Below are 20989 nucleotides of genomic sequence, written 5' to 3'. Positions count from 1 at the left end.
CTGGAAAAAGATGTATCAGATTATCACAGAAGGATAAAATTAGCCACTCATTTTGGAATGGGAGAGAGGGGACAAATAACACCGTTCCAGACAAGATCCTCCTGGGAACCAACAGACGGCTCCCTCCCAGACAGCCTTAAACTACTACTCAGAGAAGACAGCAAGATTTTGAACAAGATCCCAGGACACCTGAAAGAAACAGACAACCTCACAAGACCACAGGTAAGAGCACTTAGACAACTAGCAAAAAATAAAGACATTATAATCAAACCAGCAGATAAGGGATCCTCCATCGTAATAATGGACCGATACCAGTACATTTTTGAAGCAGAGAGACAACTTAGTAATGAAAACCATTACAAAGAATTGAAGGAACCAATCTACAAAAACACAGCAATTGAAGCTAAGAGGATTATAAAACAAATGAAAGAGAAAAAATTAATAAGTAGCAAACAAGAGACCTACCTCTCGGGTCAAGACACACCGCGACCAAGGGTCTTCTATCTATTGCCAAAAATACATAAAGCACCCGACACATGGACCATACCATTCGAAATCCCACCAGGCAGACCAATAGTTTCTGACTGTGGCAGTGAAACCTATCAGACAGCAGAATTTATTGAATATTTTCTGAACCCCCTCTCAACCCAACATCCGAGCTACGTGAAAGACACTTATGACTTTGTTGAAAAAATCAAGAAAATAACAATGCCACAAGCGGCCTTTTTATTCTCAATTGATATTGACAGCCTATATACCAACATTGAGACAGCTGCAGGATTAAAAGCAGTGAAAGATATTTTCAACAAATATCCAGATAGGGGGCGGCCAGATGCTGAATTATTAGAATTATTAAGTCTTAATCTGACCAAGAACGACTTTGAATTTAACAATAAGTTTTATTTACAAACAAAGGGCACAGCCATGGGAAAACGGTTTGCTCCATCCTACGCGAACATCTACATGGCAATGTGGGAAAACACAGCTTTAAAAAAATGTATTCTAAAACCAACCCACTATTTTAGATTCTTGGATGATATCTTTGGGATTTGGGAGCACTCCAAGGAGGATTTTGAAGACTTTATTAAAGTTCTAAACACACACCACCGATCCATCACTATAAAATTTGTCACAGACACAAACAAAATAGATTTCTTGGATGTAACCGTCTTCAAGGGCCCACTGTTTAACACCAGTGGAAAGTTAGATCTCAAAGTCTACTTTAAAGAAACAGACACTCACGCTCTCCTACATAAAACCTCATTCCACCCACCACACTGTTACACAGGGATTGTTAAATCACAGCTACTACGATTCCATAGAATCTGCACACAAGAACAGGATTTTAAGACAGCCTGCAAGATCTTATTCTGCGCCCTACGAAAAAGAGGTTACACAAGGACCTTCCTACGAAAAGCCCAAGACACCTTTCTGGAAGTAAAGGAAAAATACCAGGGCCCAAAACTGGCCTTGGTCACTACCTACTCCTCACAAAGCAAATTAGCCAACACCAGGATAAAAAGAAATTTCCAAAACAGAGGAAACACACTTTTAAATGGGTGTAAAATCATTTCAGCCTATAGGAAAAACAAGAACCTCAAAGATTACCTAGTCCACAGCACTCTTAAAGGAACGAATAGACCAACTAACAAGAGACCAGATTACTTTAAAACAGCCCAAATGGTAACCAACAGGCACAACAAAAGAGTGTTTGGCATTAAACAAAGAATGCAGGCTAACACTAAAAACTGTATTTACTTAATCACCTGCACCAAGTGTGGCCTTCAATATGTGGGTGAAACACAAAACACAATCGCCACCAGATTAAACCAACATAGATATAATATAAACAATGGCAAGAAGACCAATTTGATAATTGTTCAACACTTTATGACACATGGAATAAACTCCCTAAAAGTCACTGGCTTAGAGCATAACCCAAATTGGACAACAGGACAGAGACAATATAACGAAAGACAATGGATAAAAAGATTGGACACAATTTTTCCAGAAGGACTGAATATGACAAACACCAGAAACACACAAACCAACCCTTCTTAATTCACTCAAATTAACTCACAGAAACACACAAAGAGACCACCAGGTACTTAGAGAACTAAAAGAACAAAGACCCACCAGAGAAAGGAGGAATAACACCCGACCATTAAGGACAATCACAGACACGTCAACGACCCTAGGGGAAGGCAAGGGGCTTCTCCCTGACCCATAGCTTAAAGACCCAAATAGGTGTGAGGGTGATCAACCCAAATGCCCACTCAAGCCTTCAAAAGGACTAAGTGGGCCAAGACACACACAATCAAACAATGGACCTAGGAAGACTTAGATGAACAAATGTGAAATAATAAGGACCTTAAAATTAAAAGGGGTTAAGGCCCTCATTACTCTAACCCCAACCCCTGTAGCAGAAATGGAGAATTGTATCAGTCCCAACAAAGACACACTATTGACCAGTAGTCACAGGGAAGGTTAGTTGGGGTACACGCAGTCCCCACAAACATCATTTACGATTCTGTCCCTATCGGTACATAACTCGGACGGCGCTGAGTCGACTAGCAGCCCTTCGGCCGGTCGTTGCGGGCACTCGCGCCTGGAGGCGCTCGGGCGCAACTCCTCGGCCTCAAGGTCTGCTGAGTCGGCGCGCCTCCGTCATGGTCCATAACTGTATTTGTTCTCTTAAATCTTTTATTGAGTCCTAATCCTGTACCATTCTTATAATGACATTATGGATGATTTTTTGGTATGCGGTCCAGGTGGGACTCAGGATGACTGGACTTACCTGCCATGCACAGTCCCCAGTGAACATTTCTCACAAAGTTCACTGGCATTTCTATTTCATGTTATAATTTGTAAACATGCCCAAAAACCTAAACCTTAAAGAAAGGTGAAATGGTTAACCCTAATTGGAAAAAAATGTTTTTCCCCCCCTCCCTCCAGGAAAGGGGTAACAGCCAAAAAGGGCTTAGGGCAAAGATTTAGAATGTAGTCTAAAGGAATACTTAATTAAACAGAATGTGAAATTATATGGACCTTAAAATTAAAGAGTAGCAGGATCCCAAAAAGACTTTCTTTCAAAAATAAGATGGCGAGAGCAAAAATTCCTTGCTCTGCCTTTTTCTGAAAGGATGACCTTTCTAAAAAGGCTTAGCACTGAAGTCCGACCCTAACCATTCCCTAACCGCACGCGGATGCCACAGTCGGAGAAAAGGTCTGTCGGATTAACGCATGCCTCCCGCAACTCGCGCGCAAGAAGAAAAAAGGAAAAGATCCCTTGATGATTCACGGATGATATAGCCTCCTCCGGGTCATCCAGGGGTCACAAGTGACGTTGTTGGTATACAATACTCGAACTGCGCATGCGCAAGGGAACCATTCAGTGCTTTAAGCACCGCCTCTGGCGGTTAGCAGGGACGAAATAGAACACAGGAAGCTATTAATGCATTTAAGGAAGAACTGAGGATACAGGATTGGAAAGAAGTCTATGTTGAGGATCCTGATAAAGCTTATAACGCATTCTTGGCTATATTTATAGAACTCGAAACACTGCCCATTAAAGAATAAAATACATTGCATAGGAGGTACCTCAAAATAAAAACAGAGGAAGATGAAATTAAATACAAGAGATGTAAAAAATAAATTGGTAAGCATTTTGAGAGTTAATAAGAAAGAGTATTATATCAAGTTGTTGGAAATGAATAGATGTAATATAAAGAATATAAGAAAAAGAAGTGGAAATGTTGACCTTCCAAATTATTTTGTTAAAAACCAAGGTGAAATTGTAAAAAATGTGTATTCTATTTTGTAAATGTGGGTCCCAATTTATCCTAAGACATAAGTGAACCAAGTGACAAGGGAGGTATGGAAGATGACAACAGGTATAGAAATGAACAATCTATGTTTTTAAATAGAGTAAATGAAAAGGAGGTTATTGACATTGTTAATGAATTTAAGAACAAAAAGTCTATTAATTATAATGAAATGCACATATCTCTAGTAGTTAAATCTGTAATTGAATATTGCTAAATCTTTGCTAAATCTTGGACACATATTTGTAATGTCTTTTCTGACTGGTATATTATGGACCAGTTTCTTTACTTCCGCAATGTTCGAAGATTTTGGAAAAAATATTTGTACAAAGACTTAAAGGTTTTTTTTGGTAAAAAGGTTACAGTAAAGTACTATATTCTGATAGTAATCATTGCTACAGAGCGTTTGTTCGGTCACAGGGGTCTCTCCAGCTCTTTAATTAACAGAATATAGTACATTTTCAGGTGCTGTAGGTGACAACATTTAAGCCAATCAGGAGAGAGCACTGAAAATGCATTTTCTGTTTAATAAAGAGCTGGAGAGACATGGGAGAAATGGGAGACTCCTTTTACTGAACAAAACACATAGCAATGAGTACTATCAGAATATAGAGCTATTTAACACTTATTTTAACCAAAATAAATCACTTACCTTACCTTTAATAATTTCATTGACAAATTAATTTATTAAGTGACCACCAGTATGGTTTCCGAGCCAATCGATCAACCTCACTAGCAGTAATCGAATTAGTAGAGAATATAGCAACTGCCAGGGGTGAGCGCTAGGGGGTGCTCAGGGGGTCGGCCACCTTAGCTCTGACACTATGGGGGCTGGGGGCTCACGCATGCTCCACATACACGCACTGTCAGCGGCGGTCTTTAACACCTTAAAGTTTAAACAATAGCCTCTCAAGGTTCGCGCCGTCAGCGGCGAGCCGTTCTCAATAGCCTCTACCTGGCTGATTTGCATAACATTAGGCTACTGGAGAAAAGCCATGGACTTGAATTGAATGTGTTACATTCCTCTCACAATGAGAGACAACAGTCTCTGCACTGCAGAGTGTGAAGGGGATCACTTAGCAAAGGAACCAGTTCTCTGAGACAAGACAAAGACAAGTTGTCTGATTATTTTAACTACTTATATGTGGGTGAGTCTATGTAAAGGGCTTTTATATAAAACTAAAAGGAAAATAATTAATGAATTGAAACAAAAATAAAAACAACAAATTAACCATGCAACAAAAATAATAAGAAATATAATTACATTAATAATCACATGTTGAATACAGTATTTCAACTAGCACTGAGCTTAGTGGCTATGTGCACGTGCGCGCGCGTGCACGTGTGTGTGCCATGACGTCATAAAATAGAGCCCCCATAGCTCAAAAATCCACAGCTCACCACTGGCTGCGGTGGGCAATAACGAGTACAGGGTATTTATTGACCACAGAATACTGTTAAAGAAGCTAGAGAATTATGGCATTAGAGGTGTTGCATATAATTGGGTAAGAATCTTGAAAATAGATACCAGTATGTAAATGTCAATAATGTTCATTCAGAACATGGGAAAGTTACCTTTGGGGTACACCAAGGCTCGGTAGTGGGCCCAAAGCTTTTTATTCTTTATATAAATGATATGTGTAGGGTATCAAACTTGTTACACTTTCTTAATTTAGCTCATGATACAACTTTACTTTGTTCTGGGGACATGTAACGAAGAGGTCCTCCGTTACTTATAATTGGCACTATTTTGCACACCACTTATTTTGCACATATATATATTGTAACAGTATTTATTGATGTATTTATATTTGCACAGCATTTTGCACTTTACTCTTTTGCACAGTATATTTGCACACAAGAATATTGGATCATGATGGGCAAGTGCAATATAGTCAGTGCAACACCATAAGAGGAATGTGCAATATGTTTTAGTGCAATATAATATGTGGCAATATATATGGGATGTTGGAGTGTGATTTTAATACTGCTTATGTCTGTCTGTTCAAGGGTGTTCGGGCAAAAGAGTCCCCAGGGTGCCCGAGCACCATATATGGGTTTGGACTGGACCACAGTACAAGAGAGAGGGGGGTTTTGGGTTGTATATTGGCAGCTGCTAATGTGATAACGTTTGTGTTGCAATAGGGTGCTTAAGTTATACTGTATGTATTTACCAGGGGTATTGAATTGATGCAGATGTTTAATGGAATGTGTGGTTTAGATCTGTTGCATGTTTGAGGTAACTGCAACATGGTTGAACCCACAATTGATTGGCTCAGCTGAGTATAAAAGGCTGCCAGAAACAAACACACTCAGGTTTAGTTTTAGCTGCTGACCACCATGCCACCTTTTGCTGCTGATGCTCTTATCCTGTATGTGCACTTTGGCTGAATAAAAGCACCTTTGGTTGCAATCTACTTCCTGACTCTGCACTGTTTCCAGCCGCTTATTGGGCCAGTCCTTTACAGGACCATTTGAGGGAACTTTTGGATACAGTCGAAGTGGAGGGAATAAATGATTTGACATTAATAAGCTGTCACTGAATGTAAGCCAAAAAAAAAATTGTGTTTGGAAATCGAAAAATGAATGCTGAAGTCACACTCAGGATTGATGAAGTAGAGATAAATTATTGGGAGTAACCATTGACAAAAAATTAAATTGGAATATGCATATAAAGTATATACGATCAAAGTTATTCTAAATCTATTGCAATACTGTATAAAACTAAACATATCCTGGACCAGAAATAATTATATATATTGCTCACTCATAACTCCACGTCTTACTGTGTCGAAGTCTGGGGAAACACAGACTCTCATTGAAAATGAATTATAGGTGTGTCAATCGCTCCCCTGTCTGAAAAGCCTGTTTTCAGTAAGCCCACAGTGCCAATGACATCTTTTGATGTATTTTTTATTTATTTTTTCTGTTATCACAAAGGAACCAGAAGATAGCGCGATCCAAAGATTTGCTGCTCCATTCACTTCTATGTAAAAAACTAAACTGAGAAAAAAAATCACCTTTTTCCTGTGTTTTTCCATGTATTTTTGAGTGAAACATGCTATTTTCAAACATCAAACAACAAATGTCAATGAGGTCACTATGACCTCGTTGACATATGTGAAACCACACCTGAATACCCTCAGTGATTAGCAATCATCAGGGGATCAATCATACTGGAGATAAATATGCTGTGACAACTTGAAAAGGTAAGAGAATCTCAAAATCCTGGCAGTGGGACCACAAGCCAGAAATAAGTCTGGCAGTGAATGAGTTCTGAAGGATGAGATAGCTGGGATGTATGATAATCTAAATAATAGCAAGGTGGCATTTATTTGTGGTGACACCAACATTGATTTGCTTAATTTACATGGGACAAAAAAAAAACTCTAATAGACAATATATTTACAAATGTAATTGACAGAGCTAGTGAGTGGACTATTGATTAATGATATAACTGACCACCTACCAATTTTTGCTGTCTTACATATGGGTTTATTGCTGATAAGAAGCCCTGTAAGTTTGTACATCATAAAACACAGGAAGCTATTAATGCATTTAAGGAAGAACTGAGGATACAGGATTGGAAAGAAGTCTATGTTGAGGATCCTGACAAAGCTTATAACGCATTCTTGTCTTTATTTATAGAACTCAAAACACTGCCCATTAAAGAATAAAATACATTGTATAGGAGGTACCTCAAAATCAAAACAGAGGAAGATGAAATTAAATACTCTTAATAATAATAAGAGATATAAAAAATAAATTGTTAAACATTTTGAGAGTTAATAAGAAAGAGTATTATATCAAGTTGCTGGAAATGAATAGATGTAATATCAAAGGGACATGGAAAGTGATAAAGAATATAAGAAAAAGAAGTGGAAATGTTGACCTTCCAAATTATTTTGTTAAAAACCAAGGTGAAATTGTAAAAAACAGAAAAGAGGCCGCTGATGAATTCAATGACTATTTTGTCTGGGGAAACACAGACTCTCATTGAAAATAAATTATAGGTGTGTCAATCGCTCCCCTGTCTGAAAAGCCTTAACAAGTCACATCCGTTTCTCTCTCTCCTTCCAGTTCGGGCAAACCGGTGTTGAAGGAGTTTGTAAAGCTCATGAAGCACATGTGGTCTGGGCAGACCAATCCCATCGACCCATAAGAGTTCCAGATTGCCTTAGGCCAAAAAGATAGCAATTTCAACGGCAAGACCGAACAGGACCCCATGGAGCTGTTAACGTTTCTCCATGAGCAACTCGACATGGTAAGAAGGTGACCTTCCTGATGGCACGCCTCCATGGCTAACTCAAGAGGGTGACCTCTGGTGGAAGGAGTACTTCCAAAGAAGTATTCCTTCCACCACCACTTTTACTTACTTAGGTAAAGTACCGATACCACATATTGAAATATTTGGCTACGAGTCAAAGCCCCTGTATTCAAGAGTTTACACAAGTATCGGCATCAAAATATACTTAATGTACCAAAAGTAAAAGCTGGCAGCTGAGCACTGACAGGCGATATGAAGGCTGTTTTGTTTTTACATTATGTTGCTGCCTGTTAATAGTAATCGGTACACATTATTTCTATAGTCATGTGATCAACACGGATCTATCAGATTTTTCATTATCAATTCTGATTGGCTAAGATTGGCATCTTAAGTTTGCAGGAGTGGTTTGTTTTGAACAAAAAGCCTCAAATCATAAACGCAGCATATGCTAGTCAAAATGATTTCCAAACGACAAAGCATCCATAGCCAGCCAAATATTTACATTGATCTATCAAAGATCAGCTGCTCAGAGTCCTGGCTGGAGCATTGACTCCACGACCTGCTGAATGTAACCCGACTAACGTTGAGAGCACAGTTCAAATTATATGGAGATGAGCTTGGCTGAATGAAAAAGTTGAAACGGAAAAGCCGTTCAGATAATAATGCAAACCGTGTAAAAATCTCAGAGAACTAGGAGCATGTATTTGTTGTGTAAAATCTGCTTTATATGGCAGAAATGGTAAAAAAAAATCGTTCTGTTAAAATGTTCTCAGAAGTCATGAAAACATGACTGAACTTACCTGAATAATTGAGTGAATGCTAAATATCATTTTGTGGTTAATAAGCCATGAACGATATTTTGTCCAGTTAATTCACAACCACACAATGATATTTAGTGTGTTGGATTCTATCTCAAGCAAATGTCAAATCTGAAAGTCTATTTTCATACAGTAGCCTACTAACATAAATGTAATCCAGCGGCTTCCGCAAAAATCTGAACAAACCATGGTATGGAAAATGCTTGGCCTTTTCTTTTGTATAAATCTGTTTGTTTTTGCAAACTGCTAATAAATAAAGTATTCGATTGTTGCATTGTTGCAGTTTTTATATTAAAAATGAATGAATGAATGAATGAACTTTATTGTCATTGTTACAGTTAAGAACAACGAAATTGTAGCAAACCCCTTAAAAGTGCATTATACAAAACTATATATATATTAAAATACAGAATACTAGACCAATCGATTTAAAAAAAAAAAAGTGTCCATATCGCAATAAAGTGTCCCGTGCATAATGTTAGTTCTCATTTAGTTCCACAGTGAGAGCCACTGCTGCTCTTGGGTAGAAACTGTTCTTAAGTCTATTTGTTCCTGCCCTCAGCGATCTGTATCGTCTGCCCGAAGGCAGCAGCTTCAAGTGGCAGTGCCCGGGGTGGGATGGATCCTTTAGGATACTATGGGCCTTCCTGAGACAACGGGAGCTGTCCAGGTCACTCCCTGGAGTGCCGTCCTCACTGCAACGGTGCAGCTGCCAAACCACACGCATATACAGTACAGTAGGTGAGGATGCTCTCAATTGAGCACCTGTAGAAGGACACCAGCAAATGTCTTCTTTGTACCGTCTTTGCACATCCAGAGTGTCCTAGGATCTGAACGAGCTGAAGTTCCCCAAGGTGAAGTTACATGCATCAGCGTCAGAGAGCAAATACCAGGTAAGTTATCATCTATAAAAAATCGAGAAATGCAGTTATTTAATATTTTATTTTCCGTATATCAATATCAATGAACAATCAATGAACCAGGGAACCAGGAGACCTGGTACTGCCAGACCCATAGTGGTTGAAATCTGAATGGACCGGACTTTGCATGGCGTGTGTGCGGAGGAAAAGAGGAAAAGAGGGACAAAAGAGGAAAAGAGGGACAGACCGACAAAGCCTCCTGTAGGCCGACCCCTTGGGTCTGGCAACAAGGAAACCAGGAGACCTGTTCTGCCAGACCCCTAGTGGTTGAAATCTGAATGGCCGGACTTCGCATGACGTGAGTGCAGAGGAAAAGAGGGACAGACCGAGGAAAAGAGGGACAGACCGACCGACAAAGCCTCCTGTAGGCCGACCCCCTAGGTCTGGCAAAAATAATGTTTTCAATTAACTCAGTTCTATACTTCTTACATCTGTACGTAGACAGTATGAGTATTCGCCCACAACGTTTCTAACGCTGTGTTTGTTGATAGGTTGGTTACCCAATGTTTTAGTCCAGATGCCGTGTGGAACTCATATATGGTCATGGCTGACGCAGTTTATACTTAGAACCTACTCTCAGTTTATATATCCCCTTGATAGCGAGGCAGACATGCATCAGAATGCACCGGTATACATCGATCCATGAGTGCATGTGTGTGTAAAATTGAGTTTACCCTTCAAGCGCTACCATGAACAACTCCTGTAGAAGAATGTGGAACGTGATCATTTCTCATCCTAAAACAAATATTGCTGCACGTCGTTTACCAAGAGCCATGCCACTGTAGCTAAAAGAGCCCTCAGGAGCCATGCCACTGTGACTAAAGGAGCCCCCAGGAGCCGTGCCACTGTGTCTGATGAAGGGGCCCCCAACAGCCCTGAGACCCCTGATCAGGGCGACAGACCTCGTCTCAGAGCCATCGATCTGGCACGGAAGATCCAGCAGGAGAACCAGACAGAGCAAGACAAGAAGAAGACGACAGCACAGTCCACCACACGGGGGGAGAAGGGGGTTGCAGAAATGAAACAGTTCACCCAACAGCTGCAAAATGTTCACCCTAACGTTTTAGCCAAACATTTGCATAATACTATGCTGTTCCAGAACGACGACCTGGTGGTCATCAACAAACCATATGGGGTTCCTGTCCAAGATAACTCGGGGGGCACATCCATTTCCTCTGTGCTGCCAGTCCTCAGCAAAATGTTGTTTGGGATGAAAAGCACATCGACGCACTATACATGTCTCGGCCTGGAAAAGGAGGCCACAGGAACTCTCATACTGGCTAAAAGTGAGGAGATGGCAGATCACATCCTAGCCCTCAGCAAAAATAGCCAAGTGCAGAGGAAATATTGGATCATCACTGTCGGTGTGCCGGTACCGGCTGAAGGGGTGATCGACATTCCTGTTATAGAGAGACAGGTCTCAGGCTCTCGGCCCCATTTCAAGATGGGACTAAGTCCAGCGTACAGGGTGAGTGACACAGGAGAGGGAGTAACCAGAGTTAGGTCCCATCGGCAAGCTCAGGGTGCTTTGACCCAATACCGTGTCCTGGAAAGTGATGGTGGTTGCAGCCTTGTAGAACTCCAGCCACTAACTGGAGTAAAACACCAGATGAGGGTTCACATGGCATTGGCTCTGTCATGCCCCACCCTTGGGGACCACAAATACTTCCATTGGACCAAACTGGCACCCCAGAAACTACCGGAAGGTCTGCTGGGAAGGTTGGGACTAGAGCAGAGCAAGGTCCGTTACCTTCCTCTTCATTTACACGCCCGCCAGACGATACTGCTGGGAAACGAAGGTCAACCCGACGTCTCTGTGACCTGTCCTCTGCCCAGATTCTTCACCAAATCATTGCGTCAACTGCGGTTAAATCTTTCTAAAGAGTGATCAAAGAGTGAGAATAAACTCATCGAAGGCCTCAAGAACAGAGAGTCGACAGAGCACAAGAGACAGCAGGTGCGGGGGATCCTGAAGATCATCATTACATTACATTACATTACATTACATTACATTACATTACAGTCATTTAGCAGACGCTTTTATCCAAAGCGACTTACAATAAGTGTATTCAACATAGGTAGGGAACGAAAACTACTAATCACCAGAAGTTTTAAGTGCATTTCCTGCAAAAACAAGCAACCAAGAGTATACCTAGCGCTAAGGTAAAAGTGCAATATATCAGCTAAATCAAATGAGCACGAGCTAAAACAAATAAGTGTATCGACTAAACAAGATCCAATAAAACAATACAAAAATAAAACAAGAGTTCGTACAACTAGTTAACAACAAGTAGGCCAGGCAAAGAGGAAGGGTAGTGTTTCCTGAAGAGGTGGGTTTTCAGCCTGCGGCGAAAGATGGGCAGTGACTCTGCTGTCCTGACATCAGTGGGAAGTTCATTCCACCACTGTGGGGCCAGAACAGAAAAAAATCGTGACCGTGTCGACCGTGTCAACCGTGTCGATCGACCATCATCAAGCCCTGCAACCATGTCCTGAGTGTCTGCTTCCCCATCAAGAGAGACAATGGGGATTGGGAGGTGGTCGAGGGCTACCGGGCCCAACCCAGCCAGCACAGGACACCATGCAAAGGAGGTATCAGGTATAGTGCAGATGTGTCCATTGATGAGGTTAAAGCTCTGGCGTCTCTCATGACTTACAAGTGTGCTGTTGTAGATGTGCCATTTGGGGAGCTAAAGGTGCAGTTAAAATCAATCCAGAAGATTACTCTGACAATGAGTTGGAGAAGATCAGCAGGAGATTCACCCTTGAACTGGCCAAGAAAGGATTTATCGGTCCTGGGGTTGACGTCCCGGCTCCTGACATGGGTACTGGAGAGAAGGTGATGTCTTGGATCGCTGACACCTACGCTACAACCGTGGGATACAATGACTTGAATGCCCGTGCCTATGTGACTGGTAAACCCATCAGTCAGGCAGGAATCCACGGTCGAATCTCTGCAACTGGTTGTGGAGTCTTCCACGGCATCAAAAACTTCATCAATGAGGAGTCCTTAATGGGCCTGGTGGGTATGTGTCCTGGCATCCAGAACAAGACTTTCGTCATCCAGGGTTTTGGTAATGTGGGTCTATACTCCATGCGTTACCTCCATCGTTTTGGAGCTAAGTGTATCGGTGTGGGAGAGATAGCTGGAAGTATCTGGAATCCTAACGGCATCGACCCGCAGGAGCTGGACGATTACAAACTGAACTAGAAAATGTGCTCCTCGGAGCATAGGTCTCCGCCAGTACTGTTCCTGATTAATCCTGTCTTACCTATTTATATTACATATTGTCACGTGTCACTTGACCAATGTTAGCTTAGCTTCAAAAAGTATAAATGATTTTTTGAAGCACATTTGATATTTATAGGTTTTTTTGTCATCATGCGTCTCGCTAGCCAATCAAAGCATTGGTGACAACATATTCTTCACGTGTCACGTGAAGCGTGACCATTGTTAGCTTGGCTGAGACGGTCGGACACACGGAAGGACAGAAACGAAAACATACTCTCCACCTCTGGCGGAGACAACAATGGCACCATTGTGGGTTTCCCCAACTCCACTCCATATGAGGGAAGCATCCTGGAGGCTGACTGTGACTTCCTCATCCCTGCTGCCAATGAAAAGCAGCTGACCAGGAAAAACGCTCACAAGATCAAGGCCAAGATCATCGCTGAAGGTGCCAATGGTCCAACCACCCCTGAGGCTGACAAAATCTTCCTAGAGAGAAACATCTTGGTGATTCCGGACATGTATCTGAACGCTGGAGGTGTGACGGTGTCCTACTTTGAATGACTGAAGAACTTAAACCATGTCAGCTATGGCCGACTCTCTGGTGCCTCGGAGGAGGACATTGTTCAGTCAGGACTGGCCAACACCATGGAACGGTCTGGCAGACAAATCATGAATACAGCCACCAAGTATAACTTGGGCTTGGACCTGCGGACAGCCCCATATGTCAATGCCATCGAAAAGGTCTTTAAGGTTTATCAGGAGGCTGGTCTCACAGTCACATAGACACCTGTCGGTCTGTCCCTCCCAACAGACCCATGTTTCCATCAAACCCCTATTTATCTCCCAGAGATTTAATAAATGTATCAAATGGGGGTCCATGGCCTACATGTATTGTTTTTTTCTTTTAAATCACATATGTGTGAACTTAATCATATTCCATCCCCTTTAATGCTGTATACTGTCGCTGCTACCCCAACAACAAACCCTGGATCACTAGCGGCAGCAAAAGGCCTGCTCAACCAGAAGAACTAAGCATATGCATACACAGGGACAACTCAAGGGCCCATTTGATTACTAACTATCCATAATTTAGCTGGGAACCCCCACGTTGAGAACCAGTGATCTAACCTACTCTTGTTGTTGTGGTCATAATGCTTTTTTAACATTAATAGTTTTCATCACAGTAATTCAAAGATCCTTATTTATTACAACATAGACCTCTCTCGTAACATTATCTCATATTTTACAAGAAAATGAACAAAGCAAATATACTGTAACAGAATAAATGAATAAATACATACAATACATACATACTGTTGGAGAGGATTCCACGTTACCGGATCGAAATAGAGATACCTATACAAGGAGCAGGGTTGATGCGACCTATGTCATCCGAGACTGACGTCATGGACTGTGCGGAGACCGACATCACTAGAAGGGGTGCATTTCTCCTTTCCGACATGTCGCCTTTCCGACGTTGACGAACCCTATACCTAACCCTAACCCTAACCCTAACCGCACGCGGAAGCCACTAGTCGGAGTGGTGAGATGTCGGAATGGAGAGTGAACACCCACTAGAAGCTGATGTCATGAACAGAACACACCATATAAGGATATATGTAACTGTAACCCAGGTCATATAGACTGGTTACCAGATAAATTAATAAATGAGGATATTCTGTCAAGTAACGTCACTATTGAAGAAACAGAGCAAGTCTACCTAACTTGACTGGCCTGTCAACAACAACCCTGCTGCTGACAGAAAGCCAGCCAAGGAGACTGACGATGAATTCCCCCAATCACATGACACCTCTCTACTACTTCTCGCGCCCCTCTCTGTCACTGCCCCACTTCTCTGCTGTGAATCCCTATAACCAAGAACCAACCTGGCAACCTGCATTGCAGGAGAGATCCCTGAGAGAGACAGAGTCACAGAGCCACAGAGCCCTAATTAAGAACAAATTAATACTTTCAAATGTAAAATAAGTATATTGAAGCCACACAAGCACACACACCATGCCCATCATCTCACTCTTGCCAGAGGGCTAAGAGTTCCTTTCTGATAACATTGGTGAGTTGCTATAAACTTTGTGTTAGCTACCTTAGCAGCTAAAGCAGCCATGCTGTTAGCCATGATAGCAGCTAATAGGCTAAGTTACCATGCAATGCCAATGCAGAGTTAGCACAATTGTTTGGCTAGTTGCTAGCATTGTTGTTCCAAGTTAACCTACCTGGTTAATTATATGAGCCACACAGCCGTGTGTTGCTTTTATTTCATTTTTGTACATTTTGTTATATTTTAGCTTGATAAAATTGGTTTCTAAATAAGGGTATTTTCCACACCTTTCATTCCTAGCTGAATGTGTGCTGGGTGTAGCTGCCCTCTGTCTGCACCACCATTCCTGGTGGTTAGAGGAGCATGTCATTGGTGAGAAAAGCACTTTATTACAATGCATCTTATTTTTGTTGCCAGACCCAGGGGGTCTGGCTTACATGAGGCTTTGTACCTGTTTTCTCCATACATGGGCATGCCCCCTTTGTCCTTAGGCCCCAGCCATAAAAGTCTGTCCCCCTTTCGTCCATACATGGGCATGTTTTGTACCTGTTTTCTCCATACATGGGCAAAAAACAGGTTTTGCCCCCCTTTGTCCTTAGGCCTGATGTCCCACTGTCTCTGCTTGCTGACGAAGGCGGTCGCACTTTTCTTTCCTCCTGACCCTTATCTCTCCACTCCTCCACCTCGCTTCTCTACACTGTACCTACGAACAATCCCGGGTGTAAAACATGGAAATTCTTAACTGGTCGTTAAACGCCTATAGACCAAATTTTCTCAACTCGGAAAACTGGACCTGAGGACCCCAAATGCCCCGATGGGACCTTTCTGGCCGGATACATGGGCGATGCCCACTACAAGTGGCGAGTTCTGTGTCTGTCCATTTTGTCTATCGAGGACATTGAAGATGTTTATAATTTCGTCTTTATGATAACAGGTTTTTTGCTGATTGGAGCGGGCATTGCACTTGTGTATCGGAAAATTGGCAAGACAGCTGCCCTGGATGGAGCCCCCAGGCTGCCTGTAATGATAATGGAGATTGGCAGAGTGCTGACAACTCAGGCGGGTGTGACCGCTGAACTGAAACGCGACACGAATAACATCGTGGACAACATCACCGAACTGAGGCGCGACACGGATAACATCGTCAACGAGAGAGTCCACAGGCTGGACATCAAGCTGGACACCATCATGGCATCGATCTTGGAGAGAGAGTCCAAGCTAGACACCAAGCTGGCGTCTCTCTCTGAGAAAGAACACATGTGGGACAACATCAAGACATCGATCTCGGACCTGAAACGCGTTGTGGACGACATCTCGGCCAGTGGCCGCACAACGGAGATCGTCGCTGACCTGAAACGTGTTGTGGACGTCATCTCAGCCAGTGGCCGCACAATGGAGATCATCGCTGAGAGAGTTACTGCTCTGCGGGGCGATATGAACATGGTTAGAACCAGGCTGGATGAGCCAGGATGGGAGTAGATAAATTGTCTGCTCGGGATGACTATGGATTATGGATTATTGAACCCCCCCCCCCCCCCCCCGGTTCTTCCTCCGGTGGCTACAATGTGGAGAAGACCCCCCCCCCCCCCATGGCCACCTGTTCTTATGACTCTGGGTCGGAACCCAATCAAGGTCGTCTCCCACAGCCTCACAACTCGCTGTGTTATCGCTCTGACACCAGCGCATGAGATAACTAGACTGGGTGAAAACACCAAGGACAAACTTCAGGCTATACTCTCTACACACACGAACACATGGTTCTCATGAAGTTAACATAACCCGCACACACACACGCCTTCGCTTCCTCGCACCCGCTCCTCCCCCCCCCTGCGCTCCTTTTTTTTCCACTCCCCTCACGCACTGCCCCCCCAGAGGCAGGGCGTGAGAGTAGTGCTTTTTTGCCCATCCCATCCCCACCCCCTACCCCCAACCCCCCCCCCCCCCCAATATTCTTGCAAAGAGGGAACGGGCATCCCGCCCAAGATAGCGCCGCCCATGGCTGCTGTGGTGTTGGGGAGTGTTGTTTCTGTCTGTTGTAAACTGTGCTCCGCTGTACCAAGTCTAATTCCTAACATGTTCACATGTCATGGCAATAAAGTCTTCTGATTCTGATTCTGATCCATACATGGGCATACCCCCTTTGCCCTTAGGCCCCAGCCATAAAAGTCTGTCTCCCTTTCGTCCATACATGGGCATAGACACAGGCTGACACGTCATGTGAAGTCTGGGTCTGGCAGAACCAGGTCTCCTGGTCTTGTATTTCATGATGAGAATGTATTTTATTTGATAAGAAGTTTGTTGTACTAGGTCAGGTTTTTTGATGAGGCCAGAGTCTAGGTCTACCAAGGCTACAAACCCAGGAGAATGCATGTGAAGACCATCTTTTGAATTTCCTTATAGACCCACTCTGCACTAATTCTGTGGTTTTACCAGTGTGGTAGGACAGAGCTTTGCCCAAATCACAGAACTGAACTGAACACAACATACTGATCTGCACAATATCCATCCCATAATACTACACCCCACAGTGTAGTTGGACTGTCAGTGGACTCCCTCACATACAGTACATCCATCTGTGATTCTGGTGGGGTTATTGACAGTGGATTGATGTATATCAGTGTGTGTTGATCTGAATGTAATTCATACTGTATTGGGTATTAGAGTTCATGGATCCATAGTTCATAAATATTCATAATTACCGTACAGTTAAAAAGGATATTTACTGTTAAAAAGATAAATACAATTGAAAAGGATATCTACAGTTAGAAATATATTTAACTAAAAAGATACTTACTAGGGTGCACCCATAGATTAACAAGGGAACCAGGAGACCTGGTACTGCCAGACCCCTAGTGGTTGACTACGTCACAAAAAGCCTTAAAAAAAGCCTTCCTTATTTATGCCCATGTATGGACTTTTATAAGCCTTCACATGACGTGTCAGCCTGTGTATGCCCATGTATGGACAAAAGGGGGTCAGACTTTTATGGCTGGGGCCTAAGGGCAAAGGGGGCATGCCCATGTATGGAGAAAACGGGTACAAAACATGTCCATGTATGGACAGAAGGGGGACAGACTTTTATGGCTGGGGCCTAAGGGCAAAGGGGGCATGCCCATGTATGGAGAAAACAGGTACAAAGGCTCATGTAGGCCCGACCCCCTGGGTCTGGCAACAAAAAACAGTAAGATCTGAAGGCTTAAACTTAAAGGGTATTTCACACAAAATATTCCAAGGGTTTAACAAAGGTGAAAGGTCACCACTGAGGTCAAGAGGTGACTACAAGTTACAAGTTGCACTGTTATTGAGCTCATTGTCTATTCTATGTCTGTTGTATGTGTGTATTCTGGTACCATTCCCTTTATTCATATTTTCTATAATACAAGCCGGCCCTTCTTTATTATATCATACATACCTGTCTGGTCTCATCATTATTTACTCTTAAATGCTCCAGTAGCCGAACCTTACAGATCTTACAGATCTTACTAGTCCAGGATTAATACCTTATATGGTAGTGGTTGTAGCGTACCCCGCCCAAAGATGGTCTTTTACTGGTGGTTTAGATGAGGTTTATTTTAAAACCAACAACGTAAAAGCTGGGACAGAACAAACAAACAAACAATTGGACATTAAACATTTTCAAATTGCAAAAACAATCATTCACATTGAACAACACTATTACAAAACAGACCTTAGACAAATAAAATACATTAACACACTTTAAGCAAATTAAAATATACCTTGTGCCCATTTAGGCAGGGGGCTAAACCTTTACTGTCCAGCAAGCAGACCTCACCCTGGTACTGCTGCAAACATTTGAGTCTCTGGCTGAGCAGACAGGTGATAGTAGTGAGAAATCAAGCAAAGACCTTCAAAATAAAAGCATCTCAAAAGCACCTCACAGAAATATAGAATTAACATAAATGCAATGCACCTGTGACCTGTGACCTGACACACAAAATTAAATACCAAAATAAAAGCACAGTGCCTTGGGGTCATTTACACTCCCACCATAATTATCTTGTGTTTTACAAACTTAAGGCAAACTTAAACACAAATAATTTTCACATATGAATTGACTCGTCATAGCAAAAAATAACACTTCACATGACCATACTGTGGTCCATTTAACTTTGACTGATCATTCTTAAACAGTTTCTAATAACAGTATCAACTTTTGTACTGGGTGTTCTACTACAGTCAGTTTGCTAACACGTTCACCCTTCTGGTTGAGTTTTCGATCACCGGACAGCTTTTGTGCCCTTTTTGTCCTTGCTAATCAGAAAGGGCCCGAAACAGTGCATGCCACTTATACATGAAAGGAGCCGAGGGTTCTATGTGTTCTGGTGGAAAATCACTCATCCTTTTTCCCTAGTTGGATCCCATTGATAGTGAAAACCTTTCCTTGGTGTGCTTTGATCATCGCGTTTATGTTGTTAGCCTGAGATTTGTCAGGCACGAATCCCTTGTATCCCCCAAGGTTGGTCTCGCCCATTGCGATGAGAACCAAACTGCAGGCCCATGCAACACATTTGTATCGGGTAGCCCTCACAATTCCCAGGTCTTGGCGGAAACCGTAGAACATGTTGTGACATACGGCATCGGTAGCAGCCACTGCAGCTGCCCATTCCTCCGGGTACAGTCTTCTGATCAAGTACCAAGGGAAGTGAGGATAAACGTGGAGCGCACGGTTGATGGTGTCTAGGCTTGTCAATCCAGAGCCTCTGGCTTGGTTGATGGTGAGTCTGATCCTAATCAAGGCCACTCCGGCAAAGTACCCGCTCCATCTGTCCATCACAGCTTCTGCATCACCGTCCTTAACTAAATCAGCGAAATTCGCATAGGTCAGTTTTAGATCTTCTGGCATGTCAATCACACCACCCATGACATCCTTCAATTCTCTCTGAAGCCTGGCGATCTTGTCTTGACCAAGGTTTCCACGAGTAGCGAACGCAAGGATCATGAGGAGCACCGGATACATGGCGTGTGCCCTCTGCTTACCAGAAATATGCCTAATGCACTGCTGGATAAAGAGAAGCTTATTAGCCAATGTTGGAGCAAGATGCCAATTTCTTGCCATTATATCCCAGACGTCGATCTGCTGGCCTGCGATTCCCAACTGGTTAGGATTGGGAAGATTTCCAGGTTGTCCTCCTTGACCGCCTGCTGCCACCAGCTGTTGGATGGTTATCTGGCGTTCTCGTTGTTGGGTCAATATGGCATCCTGGAACCAACTCTGTTCTGCTAAGTTGTTCCCGTTACCGAGTAGACGCCCCAGTTCGAGAGCCGCCGCAGCCTGGCCGTAATTCTTCCCGTTTGGCCAATTTGGAATAAGGCACTCAGCCATTACCTGCTGGTATCTCAGGGATGGCAGAGTGGTCTGGAGGGTACAAATCACATCAGCCAGGTATAGGCCTTCGAGACCAACCATGTGACCAGCAACAGCTAGGTTGGTAAACGGAGCCATGTCCAGGGTGCGGAAGATGCACATGTGGATGTTTCCTCCGGCGGTTCCGAGAGCACCAAAAACTCCCACATTGTCAAGAGGGGCAATCGGGACAACATCGGCGGCCCCTACCCCCGGGTTTGACACCAGTGGTTGTACTGCATTAATGTGGGCGAAGTTGGGATTGTGAACTCGCACGTTGTAGCCTGCGTTTGTTACACGCATCTGACGGATGCGTTCCGCCAGAGATGTTGTATTAATCCCGGACGCTTCTCCGTCCGCATTCGCTCCGAGGAAGTAGTTCATCATTGTGATACAGTGTGATGCTATTGAGGTAGGGAAAGATATTGGACGGAAAGAACAGAGAAGTTTTAAATCGATTGTGGATTTTCTCCCAACATAGTGGTTAGTTTTAGTTTAACTGGGAAA

General features: G+C 42.9%; 2 protein-coding genes and 1 pseudogene across 3 annotated transcripts in view; all 3 read left to right on the top strand.

Annotated features, from left to right (window-relative positions):
- The window catches only part of LOC311037002 (secretory carrier-associated membrane protein 1-like), a 302700-nt gene that overhangs the window by 134460 nt on the left and 147251 nt on the right, over nucleotides 1–20989 (top strand). The gene's annotated exons all lie outside the window — the stretch shown is intronic.
- LOC311038031 (pseudouridylate synthase RPUSD4, mitochondrial-like) lies at nucleotides 58–11717 on the top strand (the record flags this gene model as incomplete). The annotated part of the gene is made up of 3 exons (XM_084047326.1): nucleotides 58–222; nucleotides 9737–9802; nucleotides 10599–11717. 3 exons carry the CDS (start codon nucleotides 58–60, stop codon nucleotides 11715–11717), a joined length of 1350 nt encoding a protein of 449 aa, XP_083903452.1.
- Nucleotides 11739–13844, top strand: LOC311037186 (glutamate dehydrogenase 1, mitochondrial-like; annotated as a pseudogene). The gene is made up of 3 exons: nucleotides 11739–11813; nucleotides 12307–13032; nucleotides 13354–13844. The product of its transcript is annotated as a glutamate dehydrogenase 1, mitochondrial-like (transcript).

Source organism: Gymnoscopelus microlampas, assembly GCF_963454915.1.
Source record: "Gymnoscopelus microlampas genome assembly, chromosome: 21".
Classification (NCBI taxonomy): Eukaryota; Metazoa; Chordata; class Actinopteri; order Myctophiformes; family Myctophidae; genus Gymnoscopelus; species Gymnoscopelus microlampas.
Note: the sequence above shows the minus strand (reverse complement) of the source record. Positions and strands in the feature narration are given on the sequence as shown.